General features: G+C 42.6%; 1 protein-coding gene across 1 annotated transcript in view; it reads left to right on the top strand.

Annotated features, from left to right (window-relative positions):
* The window catches only part of LOC126094427 (uncharacterized), a 304,150-nt gene extending 282,739 nt beyond the window's left edge, over window positions 1-21,411 (top strand). The window contains exon 8 of the mRNA XM_049908795.1: window positions 20,961-21,411. Within this exon, the coding sequence (XP_049764752.1) occupies window positions 20,961-21,094 (134 nt within the window). The 3' untranslated portion in view covers window positions 21,095-21,411. The remainder of the gene's footprint in view (window positions 1-20,960) is intronic.
* Window positions 21,412-25,794: the final 4,383 nt, after the last annotated feature.

Genomic DNA, 25,794 nt, shown 5'->3' with positions numbered 1-25,794 from the left:
TTTGCAGTAGAGACAGCACAACATTAAATATCTGTTTTGAGGGAACACAGGGTGTGGAGCTTAGAACAGAGAGCTGACACCGCTGGAAGCAAAATGGCTCCAACCTGGCTGTGCATTATGGTCCTGACATGGGCATTTTTATTTTATTTACACGTCAAGTTCCGTAGGACCAAATTGAGGAGCAAATCTCGAAGATCATGGAAGCCTGTTTCCTGACTGAAGGTAATTAACGTGGCTGTGTATTGTACTTATAGATATTTCTCCTTGTAACACTGGGAAAAACACTATGTTCATATCAGCAACCAACATCCAAATGCTGCTTTTGTGTAATCTCTCCTTGTGTGTAGGTGGCATCCCTACCTACTCTGTGCGTCACACTGAAATGCTAATCATCTGTATGTCCTAGCATGTAAGACATGTCAAGCCAGTTTGAAATTCATAGCATGATCCTTTCTTATGTTGCAGTTTATAGTCATAATTACTGCATATTCACTGGCTGAGTCATAAATCCGTTGTATGCTTTCCTGAAGGAAGATGACGCACAAATGATGCAATTGGTGTTTGATATCCTGGATACTGAAATCCTAGCTGACCTTACACATGTTCTAACAGGAACAGATCTGGGGATGTCTGTGACACACTATTGAGCTGTCAGAGTTGCCTCAGTCATTACCAGCTGTGACCTGAAGTCATACTCAATGGCTCCACACAGGTGTTCCTCTACAAAACACTGGAAGAATGAGACCTCTCTCCAAGTCCCGCGCCGGCCGGAGTGACCGAGCGGTTCTATGCGTTAGTCTGGAACTGCGAGCCCGCTACGGTCGCAGGTTCGAATCCTGCCTCGGGCATGGATGTGTGTGATGTCCTTAGGTTAGTTAGGTTTAAGTAGTTCTAAGTTCTAGGGGACTGATGACCTCAGAAGTTAAGTCCCATACTGCTCAGAGCCATTTGAACCCAAGCCCCGCCATATTCGCTGACAATGGCGATCCGTGGAAGTACAGAACTGCAATTCATTAGACAGCACGCCATGCTTCCCAGCCATGGCACAACTCCAAACAGGGCCGTGGCTTGTCATGCACATCCTTTTCACGACCTTGAAAATGCCGTACCCATCGCCTCACATTGCCCACGTCTGTTGTATCGTCTCCATACACCTTTAGCAAGCGTCGATGGATTTTAAGAAGTTTGTGGCACAACTTGACCAGAAGAAGGGATCGGTTGGTAGGACATGTTCCGAGGCATCAAGGGATCACCAATTTAGTATTGGAGGGCAGCGTGGAGAGTAAAAATCGCAGGGGGAGACCAAGAGATGAATACACTAAGCAGATTCAGAAGGATGTAGGTTGCCTTGCCATCTTCTCTACTTCGACCATCATCAGTTATTTTGTTCCCCAAATAGCAAAACTCCTTTACTACTTTAAGTGTCTCATTTCCTAATCTAATACCCTCAACATCACTATATAATATAATAAAGAATACAATGTAACATATGTACCATCACTTCATCCCAAATGCACTTCTCAGCCCAGTGCGAAAGGTTTCTGTAAAACATCCTAGCTCTTTGTCTGCAATAACCCTTCAAAACGTGGCCATTGTGATACCTTTTTTTTATATTGCCAGAGGACCTGTAAAAAGAAATTAATATTATCATTATTATTACTACTATTTTTTATTATTAGATTGTATAAAATTATTCTAGAATAAGATTTCATTATACTTTATATTTTACTTCTTTAAGCAAGTGACAAGCAATCTATAGATCACTGCTCGTGAAACTGCTGTGAATCTCTCATCACCAATTAAATCGAAGCTGCATTATAAATTTCTTGATGTTAAATGAGGTGGGGCTGTTTCTTTGTGATGATTACCTCTTTGATTGGCCTTGTTAGGAATGAACATTTCCTCTAATATTTCTTCTCCAAAAATGACACCCAATTTTGTATCATATCTTGGCGGACGAGCACAACATCAAAACGGTTAGGTTACTTCAGATAATTTTGCATTTGGCACTGTTATTTCAGTGGTGTACTTACCACAGGTTCAGCATGTATCACTCCTTGGATACACAAAAGCTGTATTGAATTTGGTGCTCAATACTGTTCCATAGGTCTCATATGAGATGTCAATAATCTAGAATTTTTCTTTGAACATTTTGTGCACTTTTAGCACGTTCGTTCCCTGCATGCTTAATCTAAAACGTGTTATAAAATGTAGACTATTCATAGTATCACACTGGTCGATTAACAGTATTAAACAACACGAAATCCTTTATCTTACAAAATACATAATTCATTTTTTTATGCTCTTCATGTATAAAAAGTAATGATTTTATTTTATAAAAATGTCCACAGGAACTTTTACAACTTATAACGTCACGTGCAGTAGAAATAAGCTAATTTTATGCAAAAACTACATCTTTCCCCACACTGTTTACACTGTCTCGTATTGCAAACAGTAGTTTCCTGCAATATGAGTAGATATATGAAACGGCTCCATTAAACAAACGCGGGTCCACTTCTGAATCTGCCTTGGTGAAATCGCCACAGCACTGAACAGCATCAAGCAGGTAAACTGTGTGCATTATGAATAATACATCTTCAACATAACAACTGCCCCAGCTTCTTGTACTGGAACAGAAACAGTTCTGTGTAGTGGTTACACTCCTCATTACTGCACACTTCAAAAACATCAGTGTCTGGAATCGGTAAAGCACTCGTTCAGAAGCAGTTGCATTATTCGCTCATTATCTTCTGTAAATGCATTTGGATCAACAGTGATTTTATATGTGAGAACTGAACACTCTTGTAAATAAAACAAGGAGTCACAACACTCTTTCTTAGAGACTTAGTATATCAACATCTCTTATTCTTTCATTACATGCTTCTTTGTGAATAGTAACTAACATTTTTGTGTACACAGTCATGCATCAGTATTATCAAAATCGACTGTGTGTGTGTTATTTTATCATCCAAAATATATTATGCACACTTTACCTCTGTTGAGTTAACAGAGTTCGCTATCCAATGGTGCTGCGCTTTGTGTTACGTTGACGGTCTTACTGCATTTAATGCACTCCCAAGACTCTTCAAGTGCTGTAACATGAAATCCCTGATTTCACATATTATACCAGTAATTGATAAGTAAAATACGTATGTGTTCTCGAATAGTCCACAGGTGTACTGCCGGTCCATAGTGTCCAACGGACACAATATTTCGATATGTCTGATCGCCAAAATATTGTGACCGTTGGACACTATGGACCGGCAGTACACCGTGGACTGTCCGAGCAAGAAATACGCCGGGAGAAACTGAAGAATCACACTACGTAGGTATAGATTCTTATTATATTCTTCTTCTATTTACGTTCTTTTTTTTTCAAAGACAGTGACTGTGATTTTGACTCTATAAAGGATAAGCGTCAACTGATAACTTCTAAGACAATTTTACAGCTTTTATAGTCTGCCTCCCTTCTGATTGAACAGGAATTTCAGATCTCATGTACCCCAATAACATTCCTGGAAACATCCATTTCCCACAAACACCAAGCATGAAGAAACAGATAAACCTAAGAAAGACTTTTAAGAGACACAAGAAAGCATGATGAAACTTGCAAAGGTTTATCGCAGTCAGCTAAGGATAACTATGGGAAACGAAGTCTATTTTTATTTGTATTATAGAGACAGAATTCTGCACAAAATGATTAATCCTTCATTGCTCGTGAAGATATCACTCGTCGTCTAGATGATTTTCAGGCTCCATTTTGTCTGAATGGCTGGACTGAGTTCGCACCTTTTTCAGTAACTTTCAGTTAACTCTTTATCCGTTAGCTTCAACCACCATTGGGTTTCCGTTACGCAGGGTTGCGTTGTTTATGAAACATTACCACAGCTATGAGGAGACCACTCATCTGCGTGAGCTCCATTGCCATAATTCTGAAACAAATTATCTGACTTTACTATTTTTCCTAGATTGAATCCAACTTCCGTTTGCGTAATTTTAGGCTTATCGAAACTAATTACAGTAAATTTACTTTTTACCTAAAATAACTTCCCACTAAAAGTAAATATTCTCTGTGGAATAAACGTCAAAGGTGAAAACGTGGGTCAAAGTTTAGCAGAGACAGTGATGTATGGCTGGAATGGCTGTATGAGCTGAGTGAGGGTTGTGAACATGAAGGTGGTGCTTATTTAGTAACAGAACAATAAGTGTCAGAAAAAGATGAATATGAATCACAGGCAGAAATAATTCAAGAGGACGTATTTCTTTTAGGGAAAGATGGAATAGCTAAATGGTGGACAAGAAAAGATAATTCCAATGTTAGAACAAGATCCTGTAATATTGTTGTGCACTTACCTGGAGGCAAAAATCAATCTCATATAACACAGACATAAACAAATGTTACAATGTTGTTTTTGGGTCACAATATGGTATTCTTTATTGCAACATCTACTAATATTTACGTTAGTGAAGTTCTGGTAACTTTTCGATGGAAAGGGATACTACAGAAACAGGTGTTATAGAGATCTTAGCTTTCATTGGTTTGTAATGTCTGTGTGGCTGTCTCAGACGTTCTATAGAGTTGTTCAGAGAGAGAACAGCAAGTTCTCAGCTATCAGAGAGGTACTGCAGCTATTTACGCACAGTTGCCAAAAATATTTATAACTTGGCCTTATCTTACTGTATTTGTGTATAAAGTGTATTATATTTAGATGTCAATAAAACAGTTCGAAAATCATTCATATACACTGTTCAAAGTTTGTCTTGTGGATGACACCTCTCATCTGCACATCTGCTACCTTGCAAAGTGTCACCTACAGTGTGCTCAGTAGTACTGGTGTAAATATATATTTTTTGTTACTCCGCAGTAACCCGCAATGCAGTGCATGCTGTTAAATCCAAAAATCAATAATTAGTTGGCCTTTTTACGAATCTATCTTATCACTCTAGTAGTTTCGTCAGACACTGTAAACTTTTAGGCAATAATCAACACTTTGCGAAGTTCTCCTTCAATAGATATCATCTCACTATCGTCTAATTTATTGCCCGCTGCCAGCTAGCAATAACTTAAATCGATCCACCAATTCATTCGCACTATTACAGTGAAGAAAATCGAAATACGCTGGTGACTCGCTGGAAATCCTCTCACAATCGCTCATTTCAAGTGCAATTCCGTTCTCTCTCATACAGATATGTATGTTGTCAACTCCCATTATTGATCGACCAGTTTTATTTAATGCACGCTTAACGTCTTGAATGTGCCTCAGTTGAGTTTTAAACTTTGCGAGAGAGGTAGCACTACTTACGGGTATTGACGGCCTTGAGATTTTACTATGATTTTCAAGATCTCATGCTGTGAAACTCGTTTTGGGATGTCTCACTGTAAACAATAGGTCGCATCATCCTCTCGGTGTGAATTATTAAATCATCTCCTTTGACAGTCACATGCGAATTACCAGTCATCCAAAGGTTTAGGCCCGCCGCACACTGCACGCAGCAGAGGCAGAGCAGAGGCGCAGCAGAGCAACATGGGTTTTGTCGGTCAGCGCACACTGCACGCAGCAGAGGCACGGCAGAGCTCAGTGGTGGCCCAGCGCTCGCGAAACACAGAACGCCCAGCAATGTCCACCGCAGGTCTGTCTATGCAGTTAGACTTAGATTCCGATTCTGATTCGGAACTCAGGAGTGTTATTTTATTGTACAGTGCATACAAGAACAGAGAAAGATCTCTATGGAAAAGCAAGTACATGCAAAAGCGAAGAACACATGGCGAATATGCGTTGTCTACGGAAGTTCCTGATCACGTATTCAGGGAAAGCTTCCGACTGAACAGACGGCAGTTTGAAGAGGTTCATACACTGATAGAGCAAGACATAAGAGGAAAACCAAGTCACATGCGGGAGCCCATACCTACAGAAGAAAAATTAGCTGTATGTTTGAGGTATGCAATTGAAATAAAGTATTTTTTCTCTCAATATTTATTAAAGTTCAGAGAAACAATTTCCATCTGTAAATTTGTTAAAATAATGAACATGATAACACTGTTTATAGTAAATGTGGTGCTGAAGGTTCAAACTCTATACCAGGAGAGTCAGATATTGACGTGGTAGACGAACTATTTTCTGTGCTGCATGATGGTATTGATGAATGATGTGGAGCCACTGATTTAGTCAAAATTTCCTCCTCCGTTTCAGATACTATCTGAAACACTTTTTTCTTTACCAACACTTGGTACGCCTTTGGCATCTCTTTTGTCGATAGGTACATCGACATGAAAAATTGGTGTAAGGCGTCATTTTCTTGATGCAGTGATCTTTCGCGTAAAATGTCTCTTTTCTTAGCTCTCTCCTCGTAGCTGTTAATACTTTCAAGAATGATTTTACTGACATCTGCTTTCTTCTTCTTTTTTGACAATGGCGTCCCCAAGTCGTCTTGTGTTTCGTTCCTCTGTGTGTCTGTTATGTCATCTCCTCCACCATCATTTGCAACGCTCGTTGTAGCATTTACCTCTTCCATTATATTTGTTACAGTACCTCTGTTGGCCATATATGGAACTAAAAATTCCATCTGATTTTGGTACAGCCATGGGCGGACTGAGGTCGCTGCTTGCCCACTCTTCTTTTTCTGTCTACGGAGGGCATCTCGATGACAATCCCTAAGTTTTCTCCAATTTTCTTTCGCTGTTTCCCCTGCAACAAGGAATTCCTGAATTTAGTTTTTCATATATTTCCGTATAAAGTAACATAAGAAAGGTGAACAGTTACATTTTCGAATAGTTTTGCCCCATTCCCCTAATAGTGACAGAAACAATCTGTGATTTTGTGTACACGTACCATAAATGTCGAAACACTTAGTAACTTTCTGTCCACTCTGCTGATGCAACATAAACGGATTGTTGTCTTTTTTCATTTTAGGTATTTAACGACGGGGGACATGTTTAAAACCATCGCTCTAAGCTACCGCATGGGTCAAAGGACAGTGTCGAAGATAGTTTATGATGTGTGTGGAGCGATATGGAAGCATCTACAACCCATTTATCTACCTGAGCCAACAACAGTTATGTGGGAAAATATTGCTTCTGACTTTGAGAGGAAATGGCAGTTTTACAATTGTCTTGGAGCTGTTGATGGGAAACATATCATTTTGCGAAAACCTCAGTTATCTGGTTCCTCATTTTTCAATTACAAACAGCATTGCTCTGTAGTATTAATGGCTACTGTCGATGCTCATTACAGATTTACCTCTATAGACGTCGGTTCAATGGGCAGATTTAGTGATGGAAATATTTTTTCTAATTCAGTATTAGGAAGAAAACTGACTGACGGAACTTTAAAAATCCCAGGAGATAAATCGCTTCCTGGACAACAAAATAGAGCCTCTTACGTTTTCGTAGGTGATGAGGCATTTCCATTATTAAAAACTTAATGCGACCGTACCCCAAATGCAGAGTTACTGGCAATGACAAATATAAAGTTTATAATTACAGACTGTCTCGTGCTCGTCAAACTGTAGAGTGTGCATTTGGTATCTCGAGTTCCCGATTTCGTGTGTTTAAACGGCGTTTTGAGTGTAAACTAGGGACTGTAGATAGAATTGTGACAGCTACATGTGTACTTCATAATTACTTGAGGACTGATAACATTACGTCAAATGATCTCGCCTAGGAGGACGACATGGGACCACTGAGTACCAACCAGCTTCTGTCGCCTGCTCCAAGTAGGTGCAGAAACACGAGTGAAGCGTTTCTTACGAGAGAAAAATTTAATGAGTGTTTTAATTCACCAGAAGGTTCTGTTCAATGGCAGTATGCAGCTATAAAAAGAGGACAATACTAAAGAGAACGACTTATGTCATTAATATTACATGTATATTGTGAAAATGCATATAAAATAAATAAATCAATTAATAAATAATACTTACAATTGCTGTAATGTAATTCCTCTGCAAGCTTCTTCCATATTTCGTACTTCAATTTACTCCGCATGTAATCCGGATGACTGGTGTCGTACAGCACTGGGTTGTCCTGAACTATCTGAATGAGGTGTTCCATAACTAAAAAACTTCGTACAAGAACGAAAGTGAGGTACTGTCGCAGACGCACACACTGCTGCTGGAAAGTCACTACTGGCCGAGCGCAGCGCGGTGCCACAGACCACCTCTGTGGTGGTGCGAACCGCTGACAGAGATGGGATCGGAGATAACGGGCCCCTCGGGCCGCAGGCAGAGGAAAACTGTGCGGCTCGGACAGAGGGACAGAGGGCTGACCCAGCTAATCCTGCCCAGCGCCTCGGCTGCGTGCAGTATGCGGTGCCCCATTGGAAAGCGTGCTCTACAAAAGCGGCTCTGCCTCAGCTCTGCCTCTGCTGCGTGCAGTGTGCGCTGGGCCTTACTGTTGGCTCAAATCTGATGCTGTATACAATATCACTTATTTTGTCTACTGGCTTATTAAAAATTGTGTTGTTATTTTCCCTGATGACTCTGTTCATCTCCATCATCATCTTTCACATCATGTTCGTCATCTTCTTCTGATTTCATAAATACTTTATACCAGACCTGCAAATATTTCATGAAGATTTCAATGACTACTTTTTATGACTAATCTTTCATGAAAATACGACAGCATACTGTCTGGTTATTCAGGAATCTGTCATAGATATGACGCCTTCAACCAAGTGGGCAACGTGGTGGGCTTAGATCTCGCAGATTTAATGCTGTACTGACGTGTTGAAAAAGAGTCTCGCAAGTTTATCGACCCGAAGTGACGTCATCATCACAACATTATAGGTGCTGCCATCTTGTATCTTTAGAGTGTGGAAGTAGTCTTGAAAGTCACAACTGGTCAGTATTCTGTTGAGTATCGCCGTGTGCTGGTACGGGGACAAAAACACTTCTCTTATGCTTAGGAAGAGAGTTTGATTTCCACAATGCTGGTCTTTATTATGTATTTTTTCCAAAGACCTCTTTTATTGCTGTTGAATATGCTAATAAGACATAACTCGAATGTGGATGCATTTAGCGGCTGAGTGCACAGGAGAGAGACATCTTACTTCAAGTAAGGGAGGGAAAACATTTTTCTTCTGTTTACAAAGGGAGTGTTGTTTTGTGCGAGATTGCTCACTGCTGTGTTTTCTTTTTTTTTTTTTTCTACAGGGTGTTTCAAAAATGACCGGTATATTTGAAACGGCAATAAAAACTAAACGAGCAGCGATAGAAATACACCGTTTGTTGCAATATGCTTGGGACAACAGTACATTTTCAGGCAGACAAACTTTCGAATTTACAGTAGTTACAATTTTCAACAACAGATGGCGCTGCGGTCTGGGAAACTCTATAGTACGATATTTTCCACATATCCACCATGCGTAGCAATAATATGGCGTAGTCTCTGAATGAAATTACCCTAAACCTTTGACAACGTGTCTGGCGGAATGGCTTCACATGCAGATGAGATGAACTGCTTCAGCTGTTCAATTGTTTCTGGATTCTGGCGGTACACCTGGTCTTTCAAGTGTCCCCACAGAAAGAAGTCACAGGGGTTCATGTCTGGCGAATAGGGAGGCCAATCCACGCCGCCTCCTGTATGTTTCGGATAGCCCAAAGCAATCACACGATCATCGAAATATTCATTCAGGAAATTAAAGACGTCGGCCGTGCGATGTGGCCGGGCACCATCTTGCATAAACCACGAGGTGTTCGCAGTGTCGTCTAAGGCAGTTTGTACCGCCACAAATTCACGAAGAATGTCCAGATAGCGTGATGCAGTAATCGTTTCGGATCTGAAAAATGGGCCAATGATTCCTTTGGAAGAAATGGCGGTCCAGACCAGTACTTTTTGAGGATGCAGGGACGATGGGACTGCAACATGGGGCTTTTCGGTTCCCCATATGCTCCAGTTCTGTTTATTGACGAAGCCGCCCAGGTAAAAATAAGCTTCGTCACTAAAGCAAATGCTGCCCACATGCATATCGCCGTCATCAATCCTGTGCACTATATCGTTAGCGAATGTCTCTCGTGCAGCAATGGTAGCGGCGCTGAGGGGTTGCCGCGTTTGAATTTTGTATGGATAGAGGTGTAAACTCTGGCACATGAGACGATACGTGGACGTTGGCGTCATTTGGACCGCAGCTGCAACACGGCGAACGGAAACCCGAGGCCGCTGTCAGATCACCTGCTGCACTAGCTGCGCGTTCCCCTCTGTGGTTGCCGTACGCGGTCGCCCTGCCTTTCCAGCACGTTCATCCGTCACGTTCCCAGTCCGTTGAAATTTTTCAAACAGATCCTTTATTGTATCGCTTTTCGGTACTTTGGTTACATTAAACCTCCGTTGAAAACTTCGTCTTGTTGCAACAACACTGTGTTCTAGGCGGTGGAATTCCAACACCAGAAAAATCCTCTGTTCTAAGGAATAAACCATGTTGTCTACAGCACACTTGCACGTTGTGAACAGCACACGCTTACAGCAGAAAGACGACGTACAGAATGGCGCACCCACAGACTGCGTTGTCTTCTAGATCTTTCACATCACTTGCAGCGCCATTTGTTGTTGAAAATTGTAACTACTGTAATTTCGAAAGTTTGTCCGCCTGAAAATGTACTGTTGTCCCAAGCATATTGCAACAAACGGTGTATTTCTACCGGTGCTCGTTTAGTTTTTATTGCCGTTTCAAATATACCGGTCATTTTTGAAACACCCTGTAGAATCATGTACTTGTACTTCCGCCAAGGATTCCACACAATAGGCAAACGATTTGTTCGAAAGACTTCGATTGCTGTGTGGCGCTCATAGTAGCCTCACTGTTTCTGGTCATTTCCTTCTACAGTGAACAACGCCATGCAAAAAGTTGGATGTATGGCTTTGAGCACTATCCGACTTAACTTCTTAGGTCATCAGTCGCCTAATTAAACCTAACTAACCTAAGGACATAACACACATCCATGCCCGAAGCAGGATTCGAACCTGCGACTATAGCGGTCGCTCGGTTCCAGACTGCAGCGCCTAGAACCGCAGGGCCACTCCGGCCGTCCAAGTTGGATGCAGCTTCTGTAAAATGGCTGATGAAAACTCACTTCTAACACAGTATTGGCCTCAGCTATTACGCTCACGCACACTGAACTGAATAGTATACGCGCAGTTATTCCACCCGAGGCGTGTGTCTAAGTAAAGGAGTCGGAGAAAGTGAGTCGGATAAAAGACTTATTACTGGAACACTTAATCATAGCCAACACTTGGTTCAAGAATCATAAAAGAAGGTTGTATACCTGGAAGAATCCTGGAGATACTAGTAGGTATCAGATAGATTATATAATGGTAAGACAGAGATTTAGGAACCAGGTTTTAAATTGTAAGACATTTCCTGGGGCAGATGTGGATTCTGACCACAATCTATTGGTTATGAACTGCAGATTGAAACTGAAGAAACTGCAAAAAGGTGGGAATTTAAGGAGATGGGACCTGGATAAACTGAAAGAACCAGAGGTTGTAGAGAGTTTCAGGGAGAGCACAAGGGAACAATTGACAGGAATGGGGGAAAGAAATACAGTAGAAGAAGAATGGGTAGCTCTGAGGGATGAAGTAGTGAAAGCAGCAGAAGATCAAGTAGGTAAAAAGACGAGGGCTAATAGAAATCCTTGGGTAACAGAAGAAATATTGAATTTAATTGATGAAAGGAGAAAATACAAAAATGCAGTAAATGAAGCAGGCAAAAAGGAATACAGACGTCTCAAAAATGATATCGACAGGAAGTGCAAAATGGCTAAGCAGGGATGGCTAGAGGAAAATTGTAAGGATGTAGAGGCTTGTCTCACTAGGGGTAAGATAGATACTGCCTACAGGAAAATTAAAGAGACCTTTGGAGAGAAGAGAACCACTTGTATGAATATCAAGAGCTCAGATGGCAACCCAGTTCTAAGCAAAGAAGAGAAAGCAGAAAGGTGGAAGGAGTATATAGAGGGTTTATACAAGGGCGATGTACTTGAGGACAATATTATGGAAATGGAAGAGGATATAGATGAAGAAGAAATGGGAGATAAGATACTGCGTGAAGAGTTTGACAGAGCACTGAAAGACCTGAGTCGAAACAAGGCCCCGGGAGTAGACAACATTCCATTTGAACTACTGATGGCCTCGGGAGAGCCAGTCATGACAAAACTCTACCATCTGGTGAGCACGATGTATGAGACAGGCGAAATACCCTCAGACTTCAAGAAGAATATAATAATTCCAATCTCAAATAAAGCAGGTGTTGACAGATGTGAAAATTACCGAACTATCAGTTTAATAAGTCACAGCTGCAAAATACTAACGCGAATTCTTTACAGACGAATGGAAAAACTAGTAGAAGCCGACCTCGGGGAAGATCAGTTTGGATTCCGTAGAAATGTTGGAACACGTGAGGCAATACTGACCTTACGACTTATCTTAGAAGAAAGATTAAGAAAAGGCAAACCTACGTTTCTAGCATTTGTAGACTTAGAGAAAGCTTTTGACAATGTTGATTGGAATACTCTCTTTCAAATTCTGAAGGTGGCAGGGGTAAAATACAGGGAGCGAAAGGCTATTTACAATTTGTACAGAAACCAGATGGCAGTTATAAGAGTCGAGGGGCATGAAAGGGAAGCAGTGGTTGGGAAAGGAGTAAGACAGGGTTGTAGCCTCTCCCCGATGTTATTCAATCTGTATATTGAGCAAGCAGTAAAGGAAACAAAAGAAAAATTCGGTGTAGGTATTAAAATTCATGGAGAAGAAGTAAAAACTTTGAGGTTCGCCGATGACATTGTAATTCTGTCAGAGACAGCAAAGGACTTGGAAGAGCAGTTGAACGGAATGAACAGTGTCTTGAAAGGAGGATATAAGATGAACATCAACAAAAGCAAAACGAGGATAATGGAATGTAGTCGAATTAAGTCGGGTGATGCTGAGGGAATTAGATTAGGAAATGAGACACTTAAAGTAGTAAAGGAATTTTGCTATTTAGGGAGTAAAATAACCGATGATGGTCGAAGTAGAGAGGATATAAAATGTAGACTGGCAATGGCAAGGAAAGCGTTTCTCAAGAAGAGGTATTTGTTAACATCGAGTATAGATTTAAGTGTCAGGAAGTCGTTTCTGAAAGTATTTGTATGGAGTGTAGCCATGTATGGAAGTGAAACATGAACGATAACTAGTTTGGACAAGAAGAGAATAGAAGCTTTCGAAATGTGGTGCTACAGAAGAATTCTGAAGATAAGGTGGGTAGATCACGTAACTAATGAGGAGGTATTGAATAGGATTGGGGAGAAGAGAAGTTTGTGGCACAACTTGACTAGAAGAAGGGATCGGTTGGTAGGACATGTTTTGAGGCATCAAGGGATCACAAATTTAGCATTGGAGGGCAGTGTGGAGGGTAAAAATCGTAGAGGGAGACCAAGAGATGAATACACTAAGCAGATTCAGAAGGATGTAGGTTGCAGTAGATACTGGGAGATGAAGAAGCTTGCACAGGATAGAGTAGCATGGAGAGCTGCATCAAACCAGTATCAGGACTGAAGACCACAACAACAACAACAACAACAACATACTGGAACATGATGTAGATGGTACTGAAGACAAAAACTGTCCCTCAAAAATTCCTGTGGACAAACATGAACCAGTGACTGGAGACTTAAATGGGAAATTATTGGAACAGTAGTGGTCTGATTGTCACATGCGACATTTCCCATATGGCGTTAATGAACGAAATGGACCTTGTTGTTGAATTAGTGTAAAAATGTAATCTGTTCTGAACAGTGAAATAAACGTATAGTAAAAACAATTATATCCTGATGTCGGGAGTAAAAGAAATGTAATATTTTTATAACAATTTTTTTTAGAACAATTTTTTGTTTGCGTCATTAGTTCACGGCCGTCGCGTCGGATAATGTTGTGGATTCTGCCCAATATTCCGACGAGGCAGCTGCTCGTCATCTTCAGGTGCTGACTGACGTGTTGCTTCAATGGCTCGCCAATGTATACGCTGACTCGCTAGAAAAGCACAGGCGCCAAGGCTTGAGGCTGTAACGTCATCGTAGTTGAATCATAGAGCACGGCGGCATCGAGTGCGCCGTGCCGTACAAACGGGCCACTGGCTTCCCGTTCGCGACGCGGGGAAAGCGCGGTCGCAAATAGCTGGCAGAGTGTTGACGCCAAGTTTAAGCGTGCGGACTTTGATTCTCCGTCTGTGTTGACTCTGATTCGTTCTTCTGCAGCCGACGATGCGTAAGACCGCCAGTGCCGGTTCCCACGCTTGGTTGAGTTGAAACCCCGTGTCTATATTTATCAGGTCGCTACTTACACGAATTTCGACTGCTTCTGTAATGATGGAGTCCCAGTACGTGGAGGCGGATGAAAGGATCTTTGTCTCTCCATAGTTCATGCTGTGTCCCGTGTGAAAACAATGTTCGTCTGCGGCCGACGATACTTAGTACCGCCAGTGCCGGTTCCCATGCTTATTTGAGGTGAAATCCCGTGTTTCTATTGATCAGGTCGTTACTTACACGAATTTCGACTGCTTCTTTAATGATGGAGTTCCAGTACGTGGAATCGGACGAAAGGATCTTTGTCTCTCCATAGTTCATGCTGTGTCCCGCGTCAAAACAATGTTCAGCCACAGCAGACTTTTCTGGCTGACCCAGTCTGGTGTGACGTCTATGTTCAGCGCATCTATCCTTCACAGTACGACATGTCTGGCCAATGTATGACTTCCCACACTGGCATGGAATCTTATATATCGCTGATCTTCTTACACCTAGATGGTCTTTAACCGAAACCAGCATGGTTTGCACTCGCGCTGGAGGGCGGAAGAGGAGGCACGTTCTCTGCTTCTTCTGGCTTCAGTGCGTGCAAGTTTAAATGCATTACGGATCTGTTTATCAGAGTACCGTTTTGTACAAACATAGAGCGAAGATGGTTAAGCTCTGCTGATAAGCTCCTTGCATCATAGATAATTCTAGTCCTACGAACGAGAGTCCGCAACACGCCACTGCGTTGATATTGGTGATGGCAGCTCGTAGCAAGCAGACATAGGTCAGTGTGAGTCGGTTTGCGAAACACACTGTGACCCAAGGAACCAACATCTTTTCTGTGGACCAAGACATCAAAAAAAGGGAGGCCATCATTTTTCTCCACATCCATGCTGAAGCAAATGGTAGGATGGAGGGAGTTAACATGTTCCAGAAACGCAGGAAGCGTTGTTGTTCCGCGCGGTCAAACTACAAAGGTGTCGTCCACATATCTCCAGAAACATTATGGTTTCAACAGCGCTGACTGAAGTGCATTTTCCTCGAAGACTTGCATGAAAAGGTTAGCTAATATGCGAAACAAAGGGCTACTCAAAACAAGTGAAACCACATCGAAACTCACTAATATGTCAGCTGGTTCGAGACGCAAGGTCCTCAGTCATTGTATAAAATCTTCTGAGTTTCCAATGTGATGTCCAAATTTTCTTAGCAGTGGGCATAGAAGAGAAGCCAGATGTTTTGCCAGGTAATATGGCTGCTACATTGCTCATAAAGGGTCGAAGAGGAACCCCTTCCTTCTGGATTTTAGGCAGCCCATAAAGTCGCGGTGGAACTGGCGCTTGAACTCTTAAGTTCTTTCTAAGATGTTCGGGAAACTGGCTGGATTTGAGGAGCGCGGATGACTTCCGCTTTACTGCGTCAGTAGGATCCTTCTGGAGACGGCGATACGCTGAATGCTGCAGTAAATCCGTCATCTTGCCAAAATAAGATGTTGCAGGCAAAAGAACGGTAGCGTTTCCCTTGTCAGCACAGAAAATCACTGTTTCTGTGTCTTCCCTTAAGGAAAGGAGAGCTTTCCTTTCTTCAGTGTTGATGTTCTGCTTCGGTGCAGGCATCTAGGTTACGGCCCTGCAAGCCTCTCGCCTTATTTCGTCAGTAGTCTCACTCGGAAGTTTCAAGACACCTTGCTCAACGGCACTGATAAAATCCTTAATAGGCAAGATCTTTGGATCGGGCACAAAATTTACTCTTTTCTCAATGGAGAGAAGTCTTCCGAAGTAAGAGTGATTTCAGGTGTGCCGCAGGGGAGCGTCATAGGACCGTTGCTATTCACAATATACATAAATGACCTGGTGGATGACATCGGAAGTTCACTGAGGCTTTTTGCAGATGATGCTGTGGTGTATCGAGAGGTTGTAACAATGGAAAATTGTACTGAAATGCAGGAGGATCTGCAGCGAATTGACGCATGGTGCAGGGAATGGCAATTGAATCTCAATGTAGACAAGTGTAATGCGCTGCGAATACACAGAAAGATAGATCCTTTATCATTTAGCTACAAAATAGCAGGTCAGCAACTGGAAGCAGTTAATACCATAAATTATCTGGGAGTACGCATTAGGAGTGATTTAAAATGGAATGATCATATAATGTTGATCGTCGGTAAAGCAGATGCCAGACTGAGATTCATTGGAAGAATCCTAAGGAAATGCAATCTGAAAACAAAGGAAGTAGGTTACAGTACGCTTGTTCACCCACTGCTTGAATACTGCTCAGCAGTGTGGGATCCGTACCAGATAGGGTTGATAGAAGATATAGAGAAGATCCAACGGAGAGCAGCGCGCTTCGTTACAGGATCATTTAGTAATCGCGAAAGCGTTACGGAGATGATAGATAAACTCCAGTGGAAGACTCTGCAGGAGAGACGATCAGTAGCTCGGTACGGACTTTTGTCAAAGTTTCGAGAACATACCGTCACCGAAGAGTCAAGCAGTATATTGCTCCCTCCTACGTATATCTCGCGAAGAGACCATGAGGATAAAATCAGAGAGATTAGAGCCCACACAGAGGCATACCGACAATCCTTCTTTCCACGAACAATACGAGACTGGAATAGAAGGGAGAACCGACAGAGGTACTCAAGGTACCCTCCGCCACACACCGTCAGGTGGCTTGCGGAGTATGGATGTAGATGTAGATGTAGATACCGCAGCGCCACTCAGTTGTTTATCTGTGAAATTAAACAGAGTGCGTCTACATGGTTTATGTTCTTGCGATGACTGGCGTGTAAGGCGATGGAACTTGGAAGTTTAACGCGCCACGGCATGGTGCCGCGTCCAGTCCAAAAGCGACCACGTAGCACCGCCCACCCACTCCCAGGAATCCGCTGACACACGTGACGACATATTCAGATATAATGAAAGCAAGCTCGTGTAGACTCTGTCTAATTCTCGCCAGTTATAACGGATTCTTTCGCTCACCAGCGCCATGCTGGCTCCTTGTTTGACCCTCTTGGCGATCGCAGAGTCTATGTAATGAGTGAACTTGGCGAATGTCGGTATAGATTGCTGGTCCCGACATCTCAGAGTACTTGAGTTCGATAAACTCCGCAAGATGAGAAACAGACTGTTGTGCTCTCTCCCGTTTTTACTAAAGTATCGGGACCAGCAAACTATACCGACATTCACCAAGTTCACTGGGTTCCGTTAAAGACGACCTAGGTCTAAGGAGACCAGCGATATATAAGATCCCATGTCAGTGTGGGAAGTCATACATTGGCCAGACGTGTCGCACTGTGAAGGATAGATGCGCTGAACGTAGACGTCACACCAGACTGGGTCAGCCAGAGAAGTCTGCTGTGGCTGAACATTGTTTTGACGCGGGACACAGCATGAAATATGGAGAGACAAAGATCCTTTCGTCCGATTCCACGTACTGGGACTCCATCATTAAATAAGCAATCGAAATTCGTGTAAGTAACGACCTGATCAATAGAAACCCGGGATTTCACCTCAGTTAAGCATGGGAACCGGCACTGGCGGTACTAAGTATCGTCGGCCGCAGACGAACATATCCGAGTCAACACAGACGGAGACGCAAAGTCCGCACTCCTAACCCCGCCAGCTATTTGCGGCCGCGCTTTTCCCGAGTTGCGAACGGGAAGCCAGTGGCCCGTTTGTACGGGAGGGGGCACTGAATGCCACCGTGCTCTATGATTCGTCTACGATGGAGTTATAGCCTCAGGCCTTGGCGTAGCGAGTCAGCGTATACACTGGCGAGCCATTGCAGCAACACGTCAGTAAGCACCTGAAGATGACGAGCAGCTGTCTCGTCGAAATTGTAACCTCCCCGCAGAGATTATTAATAAAAATGAAAATGCGAGCCAAATGTAAACTCCCCACAAAATATCGTTAAATGGAAATGGAAATGGAACCAAGCGTAACCTCGCCACAAAAAATATTATTTAAATGAATTAAATGTAACCTCTGAACAAAATTGGCTCCGACTTATAGTCTCTATGCAAAGAATGCATTCACACTTAATATTCCCACAAAATTCTTTTCTCATTTAATGTCAAGTTCGAAATCGAAAAATTGCTAAACACCAAAATTAATAAAAAAAGGTTCTGTAACCTGGTAAATTTTATGAGGACAGCAGCGCTGACCTTCGGCCCTGTGTTCTGAATAAAAGAGCAAAAAATTCTTACCTCAATAAAACTGCAATTATATCCCTTCTTAATTACTCATTTTTCGACACAGCTTCGTGCAATGCTGGCATATATTTTTTTTATTTTTGGATGCAATGATAATGCATTGGAAATTCTTTAAATTGAAATGAATGCTTTTCTTTAAAAGAGTTGGTTTATATTATAAAAATTATTATTGGGGAATTTTTTGAAACAAATTATATTACAATTAACGTACATTATTTAATATGCGCAAGGCTGCTTCTTTACCTTCTACAACAATGCTCATCCTCCAGAGTCCTGACCAGAGTCGCGAACAGAGCACACAGCCGACGCATGCCGACTCCCCGACTACTACCGACTGACGCAGACTAGCACGGACTGACGACTACTACTGACTCGCTACTACTACCGTCGACTCTACTACCGTCGACTCGCGCGGTCAAGCGCAGACTAGCAACAGCTAACGATAAACTACTCTCTGGTCAGAGATTCTGTCATGCCTCGACCATCGCCGGCAATGTGTACACTTTACAAAATATCGGGCAACTTCCACAACATTATCTGACACGACGCCCGTGAACCAATGAAGCAGTTACTACGTCGGGAAAGTCTTAAACAGCACAATTTTCTGTTTGTTTTTTGATTGTTAGCTCTCTACAACATGGTATACAAAAAAATAATTTGTTTTTGGTACCTTATTTTCACTACAGAGTTTGTTCTTGTTACTGACTGACATAGTAATCAGCGTGAAAGCTACGCAAAGTTTATCCGAGGAGAGTAGTTATCACAAAAGGAATTGATGAACTTCACCGAGCCAATTTTATTCCATATTCCAAATATAATTTAGGCTATAACTATTTATTAACAGTAACTAATGTGTGCTTCAAATATGGGTGTGTTGCCACTTGAAAGACTAAAACTGGCGCTGATGCTGTAGGTGGGTTTAGGAAGATTTACAGAAAGACTAATAGGATTCCAAATTATTTACAAACTGACTTAGGTAGGGGATTTTATAATAACCAATTCAAGAAGCTGATGGAAAAGCATAAGGTTAATGACCACTCCAACTGTGGAACGACTCAGTCGAACTCATAAAGGAAAGATGTTTAAGTATTTAAGCGTTCAGAGTTCTTGACATTGGAGCCATTCTTATTACTACGCCATATATATATATATATATATATATATATATATATATATATATATATATATATATATATGCATAAGTTCCACAATAACATCGTCCGCAACTCGTGGTCGTGCGGTAGCGTTCTCGCCTCCCGCGCCGGGTTCCTGGGCTCGATTCCCGGCGGGGTCAGGGATTTTCTCTGCCTCGTAATGACTGGGTGTTGTGTGATGTCATTAGGTTAGTTAGGTTTAAGTACTTCTAAGTTCTAGGGGACTGATGACCATAGATGTTAAGTCCCATACTGCTCAGAGCCATTTTTGAACCACAACATCGCTGTAATATTACGTAAATAATGTAAAATGAGACCATTATTATGTTGAAAATAATACATGTCTTTGACTTTCAAGGAAATAATGAATACTGTTGACTTTTAAGAGAAGGCTGCGTTACTTTTTTACTTGATACGTGGCATATCATTTAAATACTACACATTGATTGTTTGGAGAGATTAGAGGGAAGTGGTATATGACGCATACACTTGGTCTGTTTTCATCATCTTGTCTGGCTGGAGATAAGGAGAGGAAGGGGCGTGATCTGATGCGTACGTCGGTAATAATGTAATTGTATATCCTTTTCACATATCAACTGTATATAAGACTCTAGTTGGAGACAGAAAGGACGGGGCGTGGGCTATAAACACACAGCTAGTCTATTTCCATAATTTGGAGATTTAATACTGCGTTATGATTGGTGGAGATAGGAGGAGGGGTTTTCAATTTCGTATTAACGCAATAGGGGTGTCCCCGTCCTCTTGGAGTTTTAATACTACGTTACTATTGGCTCGCGGTTCTAGGCGCTCAGTCCGGAACCGCGCGACTGCTACGGTCGCAGATTCGAATCCTGCCTCGGGCATGGATGTGTGTGATGTCCTTAGGTTAGTTAGGTTTAAGTAGTTCTAAGTTCTAGGGGACTGATGACCAAAGATGTTGAGTCCCATAGTGCTCAGAGCCATTTGAACCATTTACTATTGGCTGGAGGTAAACGGGAGACGTGACTTCCCCCTGATAAGGATGATAACATCACTGGTAAGAGTGATAAAGTCACTGATAACGATGAAATCATCAGGTCAATGATACCTATGTTACAGAATTCCCAATGTAAAGAAAATGGGTCAAGTAGTGTAAAGCTATACTATTAACAGTTGCACATCAATGTACTTATCTTGTTAATCCTGTATAATACCACTTGATGTGGATATGTATCCTGTCTTTGGAGGAATTTATGTATAATTTACCTGAAGCCTTTCACAGATGCTTTAATAAACTTATGCACTCACCGTACCGTGGTTGCTGTGTCCAAATCACATTGTCACTCGACTGTGCTGCCTTCCAGGTGAGGTGGCAGACTTCAAGCGACTGCGAGGTGGCGTCCGCTTCTTGAATGTCCTGCCGAAGACTGCGACAGGGAAGGTGTCGAGGCGAGATCTGCGGAAGCTCGCCAGGGAGGAAGCTCCAGCGGACGACTGAACCCTGCCAGTCACGCACTGGCAGCCATCACCGAGGGAAATGCGCTTCGTGTCACCACCGTTGTCAATCTCGTTGCTGTTCTGAGTAGCTCGCTCTGTTAGCTCACTGTGAAGAAGAGGGCTGTTGCGTCACAAGAAGGGAGTGTAGAGACTTGCTTAACGATGCACAGAGTCTTTCACTACCAACTGAGAGTCAACAGAAATGAGAGTTCTTTTGTTTCAAATTCGTTGATCAAATCCTTTTCTGAAGATTTACATGATACAATTATCGTAATATTTAATGTATATAAGTGTTGAGATTAAATTTCTTTGATTGTATTGTCACTACTTATTCTCGTCTTGTTCTAGTAAACTCTAAGAAAATCTCAGTACTAGAAACTGTGTCTGTCACATGTGAATTTGCGATAATTTTTACCTTTTCGTCACTTTTCACAGATACTGATGTGAGAGATACTGTGAGATACTGATCATAGGCTTAACGTATGCAATTATTATCGTCAATCACTAGTCGTTTATATATTGTAGATGCCCAATCTTTAACGTTTTAAACTTTGAAATGCTCAGTGAATACCAAGAGCGCGGTATTAAATCCGGCGAAAGGAAAGACTGCACTGACATCACTATACACATTAACAAAACGCTTAAAATATAAGAGAATATGTCACGTTATGTCCACGACACAAACACTGTAGGGCCTATATATACTACCAGAAATCAGAAGCAGGTACCAGGTATTCAACAGTGTCGAAACAAATGCAGTGAACGACAACATAACTAACGTGATGTTCACCGGACCAATCTAAGAACTATGGAGAAAGATTGGGAAATATATTACATATTTCGGCGCATTGTCTCAAAATATTGCCGATCTACTTAAGAATACCGCTGTAGAAATAAGTTTCCAGGCACCATAATGAAATGTAGCAGAGTTTACGGTTGAAATGCAAATGAGATCGTGCCATCTTTGTTTGAAGTACACGACGAAGCATTCTCGTCCAATCATCTTGAAAAAATTGTAATAGACGACCACAGAATAAACACCCAAGTACGCTGCAATGCAGGCAATGATTCTTGCAGACTTAATCGCCATAAAAGCCTTTACTGACAGTGGGTCTTAGACGACAGGACAGAGAAAAGTGCCTCCTGTGGTGTCACCGCCAGACACCACACTTGCTAGGTGGTAGCCTTTAAATCGGCCGCGGTCCGTTAGTATACGTCGGACCCGCGTGTCGCCACTATCAGTGATTGCAGACCGAGCGCCGCCACACGGCAGGTCTAGAGAGACTTCCTAGCACTCGCCCCAGTTGTACAGCCGACTTTGCTAGCGATGGTTCACTGACTACATACGCCCTCATTTGCAGAGACGACAGTTTAACATAGCCTTCAGCTACGTCACTTGCTACGACCTAGCAAGGCGCCATGTTCAGTTACTATGTCTTCTGAACAGATACTATTCTGACTCATGTAGCGTCAAGAGCGACGTTCATCACCTAAATTCGTCCGCTTTCTGAATTCTAATTCCTTGTCATGTTCCAGATCTCACGTCAGTATAATCCTTCCCTCCTCACGCCAGCCTGCGTGAGCTAAACGCGTACATTTCGGCCTCCTCTCGTAATACGGTGTTGGTTCTTCTGCCAACACAACACCTCCTGCTAGGACTGTCCGTCTGCCAGAAAACTCAGGCCCTGCGCATGCGTTACTTTGCTCTGGAAATGCTGTTGCCGCACGCACACGGAATGAACTGCACATATATTAAATATATTCGCAGTTGTGAATACGGAGAACCGTCAGCTGTGTTGTATCGTACTTTTGAAAAAACCACAAAAGGAGATTTTACTTGTCGCTACGCTCAACTGTCTATACTGCGCTGACAGGAACATGAGAGGAGAAAGCTTAAATACTGATAACGATTGACGACAAAACACACCCGACTATTTACGAATACTCAGCTTTGTACAAAAAATGGTTCAAATGGCTCTGAGCACTATGGGACTTAACATCTGTGGTCATCAATCCCCTAGAACTTAGAACTAATTAAACCTAACTAACCTAAGGACATCACACACATCCATGCCCGTGGCAGGATTCGAACCTGCGACCGTAGCAGTCCCGCGGAGCTTTGTAGAAGTCGGCTCAGGCAGCAGATCCTGAAGTTCAACTACTGTTCCACAAGTTAACGCTCAGTCGTACACAGTTCTTGTCCCACTAGAAAGTTCACTGAAGACGCGCTGGTGTGGACTCGCTAGAAGCAGACGATGCGACGCCAAGTACACGAGTGGAGGGCGGAGGGCGGAGGGCGGAGGCCGGTCTTCTGACTCGCGACTGTCCGCTCTGCACTTTTGATGTAAAATTGTTATCGAATTAATTAATTAATTGATCAATTAATTTTCCTCATCCGCCCGATGGCGTCTTTTGTTGTCCCTGTCCCCTACGACATCAACGCCCTCCACCCCTGAAAATGGCGGGAAACCTTTGCTGAAAATAGGGCAGATTGGTTACTTCCACTAACCTAATTTCCTCCTCCTCCTTGCCGCCCTCCCAAATCCTGTCACATCACCCTTGGTGAAACCGACAGTCTCTGTCTGGCTGCTGGAGAGGAAGGTTAGGTTAGTGTACCTTTTTTTTGATGGGAAACGGCAATTCTGTGCTTGGGAGGAAGGCAGGGTAGTTAATTTATTTCTGTATTTATAATTTAGTTGGATTACCTCCAGTAACCTAACTCAGAAGCGCTTGTGTTCACTTCGACGTGTAGTGACCGACCGAGCTAGATCACACTGCAGCTGTCGGCCTGCCCACTCCTGCCCCCAATCGTATGACGTCACCCCCCCCTCCCCCAACACCAACACTCCCCTGGAAATGGTGGGAAACGGTCAATCTTTGTCCAGCTGCCAATGACGGTGGTTACGTTGGTGTACATTATTTATTTTTGGTCGGAAACTCAAGTAAGAAGGTCTCCGAATTACACATCTATAAGCATGGTGCTACACAGCGAGTAACTAAAACCGCAGTACGGCTCAAAATTGATAATATCACGCAACAGGTGCTCTCCTGCTGAAAAAAAATCACAATACCGATAGAACCAAATAACAGCCGGACTCAAAATAAATAGTAACTCACACAGGATGCTCCATTCACTTACAAGTCGAAAAAAATCTCTCTGCTCCAGAATTGCTGGGCAAAAGACTCAATCTAAAACGATAACGAAACCAATCCCATAAGCCGATATACATTAAGAAATTACGGAGAAACTAGGATTGTAGTGATGCTAAAAAAATCGCTCTTCACATACCTGCTACTGTCGTGTTCATCAGTTTTCTGATACGCTGATTGGGCTTAATTTATATTTGCCACCGGAGTCAGGGACGTTAATGCACTTGTTTCTTTATTTTCCTCACTTTTCTGAACACAGTTCTGCAACGGGACGCTCCCACTGGTGTCTAAGCACATACGGGAAAATCAGAACAATATCTAAAATTTCATGACGTATTTCGAAATCCACACCAGATGCTGATAAAAAATACAGACACACACACAGCAGATTCGATGGCAGATTAAAACTGAGTGCCGACCTGAGACTCGAACTCGGGACCTTTGCCTTTCGTGGGCAAGTGCTCTACCGTCCTCCTAGAATTCGAAGCACTGTCCTACAGAAAAAAAGGCTGGAATTTTCATTGTCTTAAAACTGCTGGCCTGGAGCCACAATGAGGGGTGGGTGAAAGCATTCCACTTGTCCGAACTAGGGGAAGCTGGTCTGCTCGGACTTGTCTCTGAACATGAAGACATCATGTGACTTTCTGACGTCATAGAACTTGCTGTGAATAGAGCTTCGTCGGCCGGAGTGGCCGAGCAGTTCTAGGTGCTTCAGTCTGGAACCGCGCGACTGCTACAGTCGCAGGTTCGAATCCTGCCTCGGGCATGGATGTGTGTGATGTTCTTAGATTAGTTAGGTTTAATGTAGTTCTAAGTTCTAGGGGACTGATGACCTCAGATGTTAAGTCCCATAGTGCTTAAGTCCCATAGTGCTCAGAGCCAATAGAGCTTCCTGGTTGGTTCTTACTGAATTTACCAGCCAAAATGTTGCTGCTAGTGCGGGAGAAACCACGAACAAATTACGAGAATTTCAGTGGAAAACTATTTTCGAACAGATCGAAAGAAACATACAACAGCCATATTGCACTGACAGTTAGGCCCTGCCAAAGAGGTCTACAGGTCGTGAAATACGGAAGCCATTGCCAAAGACACTTGGTCAATTACGTTGCTCTGCTACTGTGGAGAAAAGGTTGAATTTTTTCGGCTCGAAACCGATCTGCAACCAGGATGTATCACCACAAATGATTGCTCCACCATGCCATATCACTCTGTCGCCGAAGTAAACACAATTCATGTAGCTATCGACCGCCAGCCACTCCTACAGGGTGTTTCAAAAATGACCGGTATATTTGAAACGGCAATAAAAACTAAACGAGCAGCGATAGAAATACACCGTTTGTTGCAATATGCTTGGGACAACAGTACATTTTCAGGCGGACAAACTTCCGAAATTACAGTAGTTACAATTTTCAACAACAGATGGCGCTGCAAGTGATGTGAAAGATCTAGAAGACAACGCAGTCTGTGGGTGCGCCATTCTGTACGTCGTCTTTCTGCTGTAAGAGTGTGCTGTTCACAACGTGCAAGTGTGCTGTAGACAACATGGTTTAT

This window comes from Schistocerca cancellata, chromosome 8, assembly GCF_023864275.1.
Source record: "Schistocerca cancellata isolate TAMUIC-IGC-003103 chromosome 8, iqSchCanc2.1, whole genome shotgun sequence".
Classification (NCBI taxonomy): domain Eukaryota; kingdom Metazoa; phylum Arthropoda; class Insecta; order Orthoptera; family Acrididae; genus Schistocerca; species Schistocerca cancellata.
Note: the sequence above shows the minus strand (reverse complement) of the source record. Positions and strands in the feature narration are given on the sequence as shown.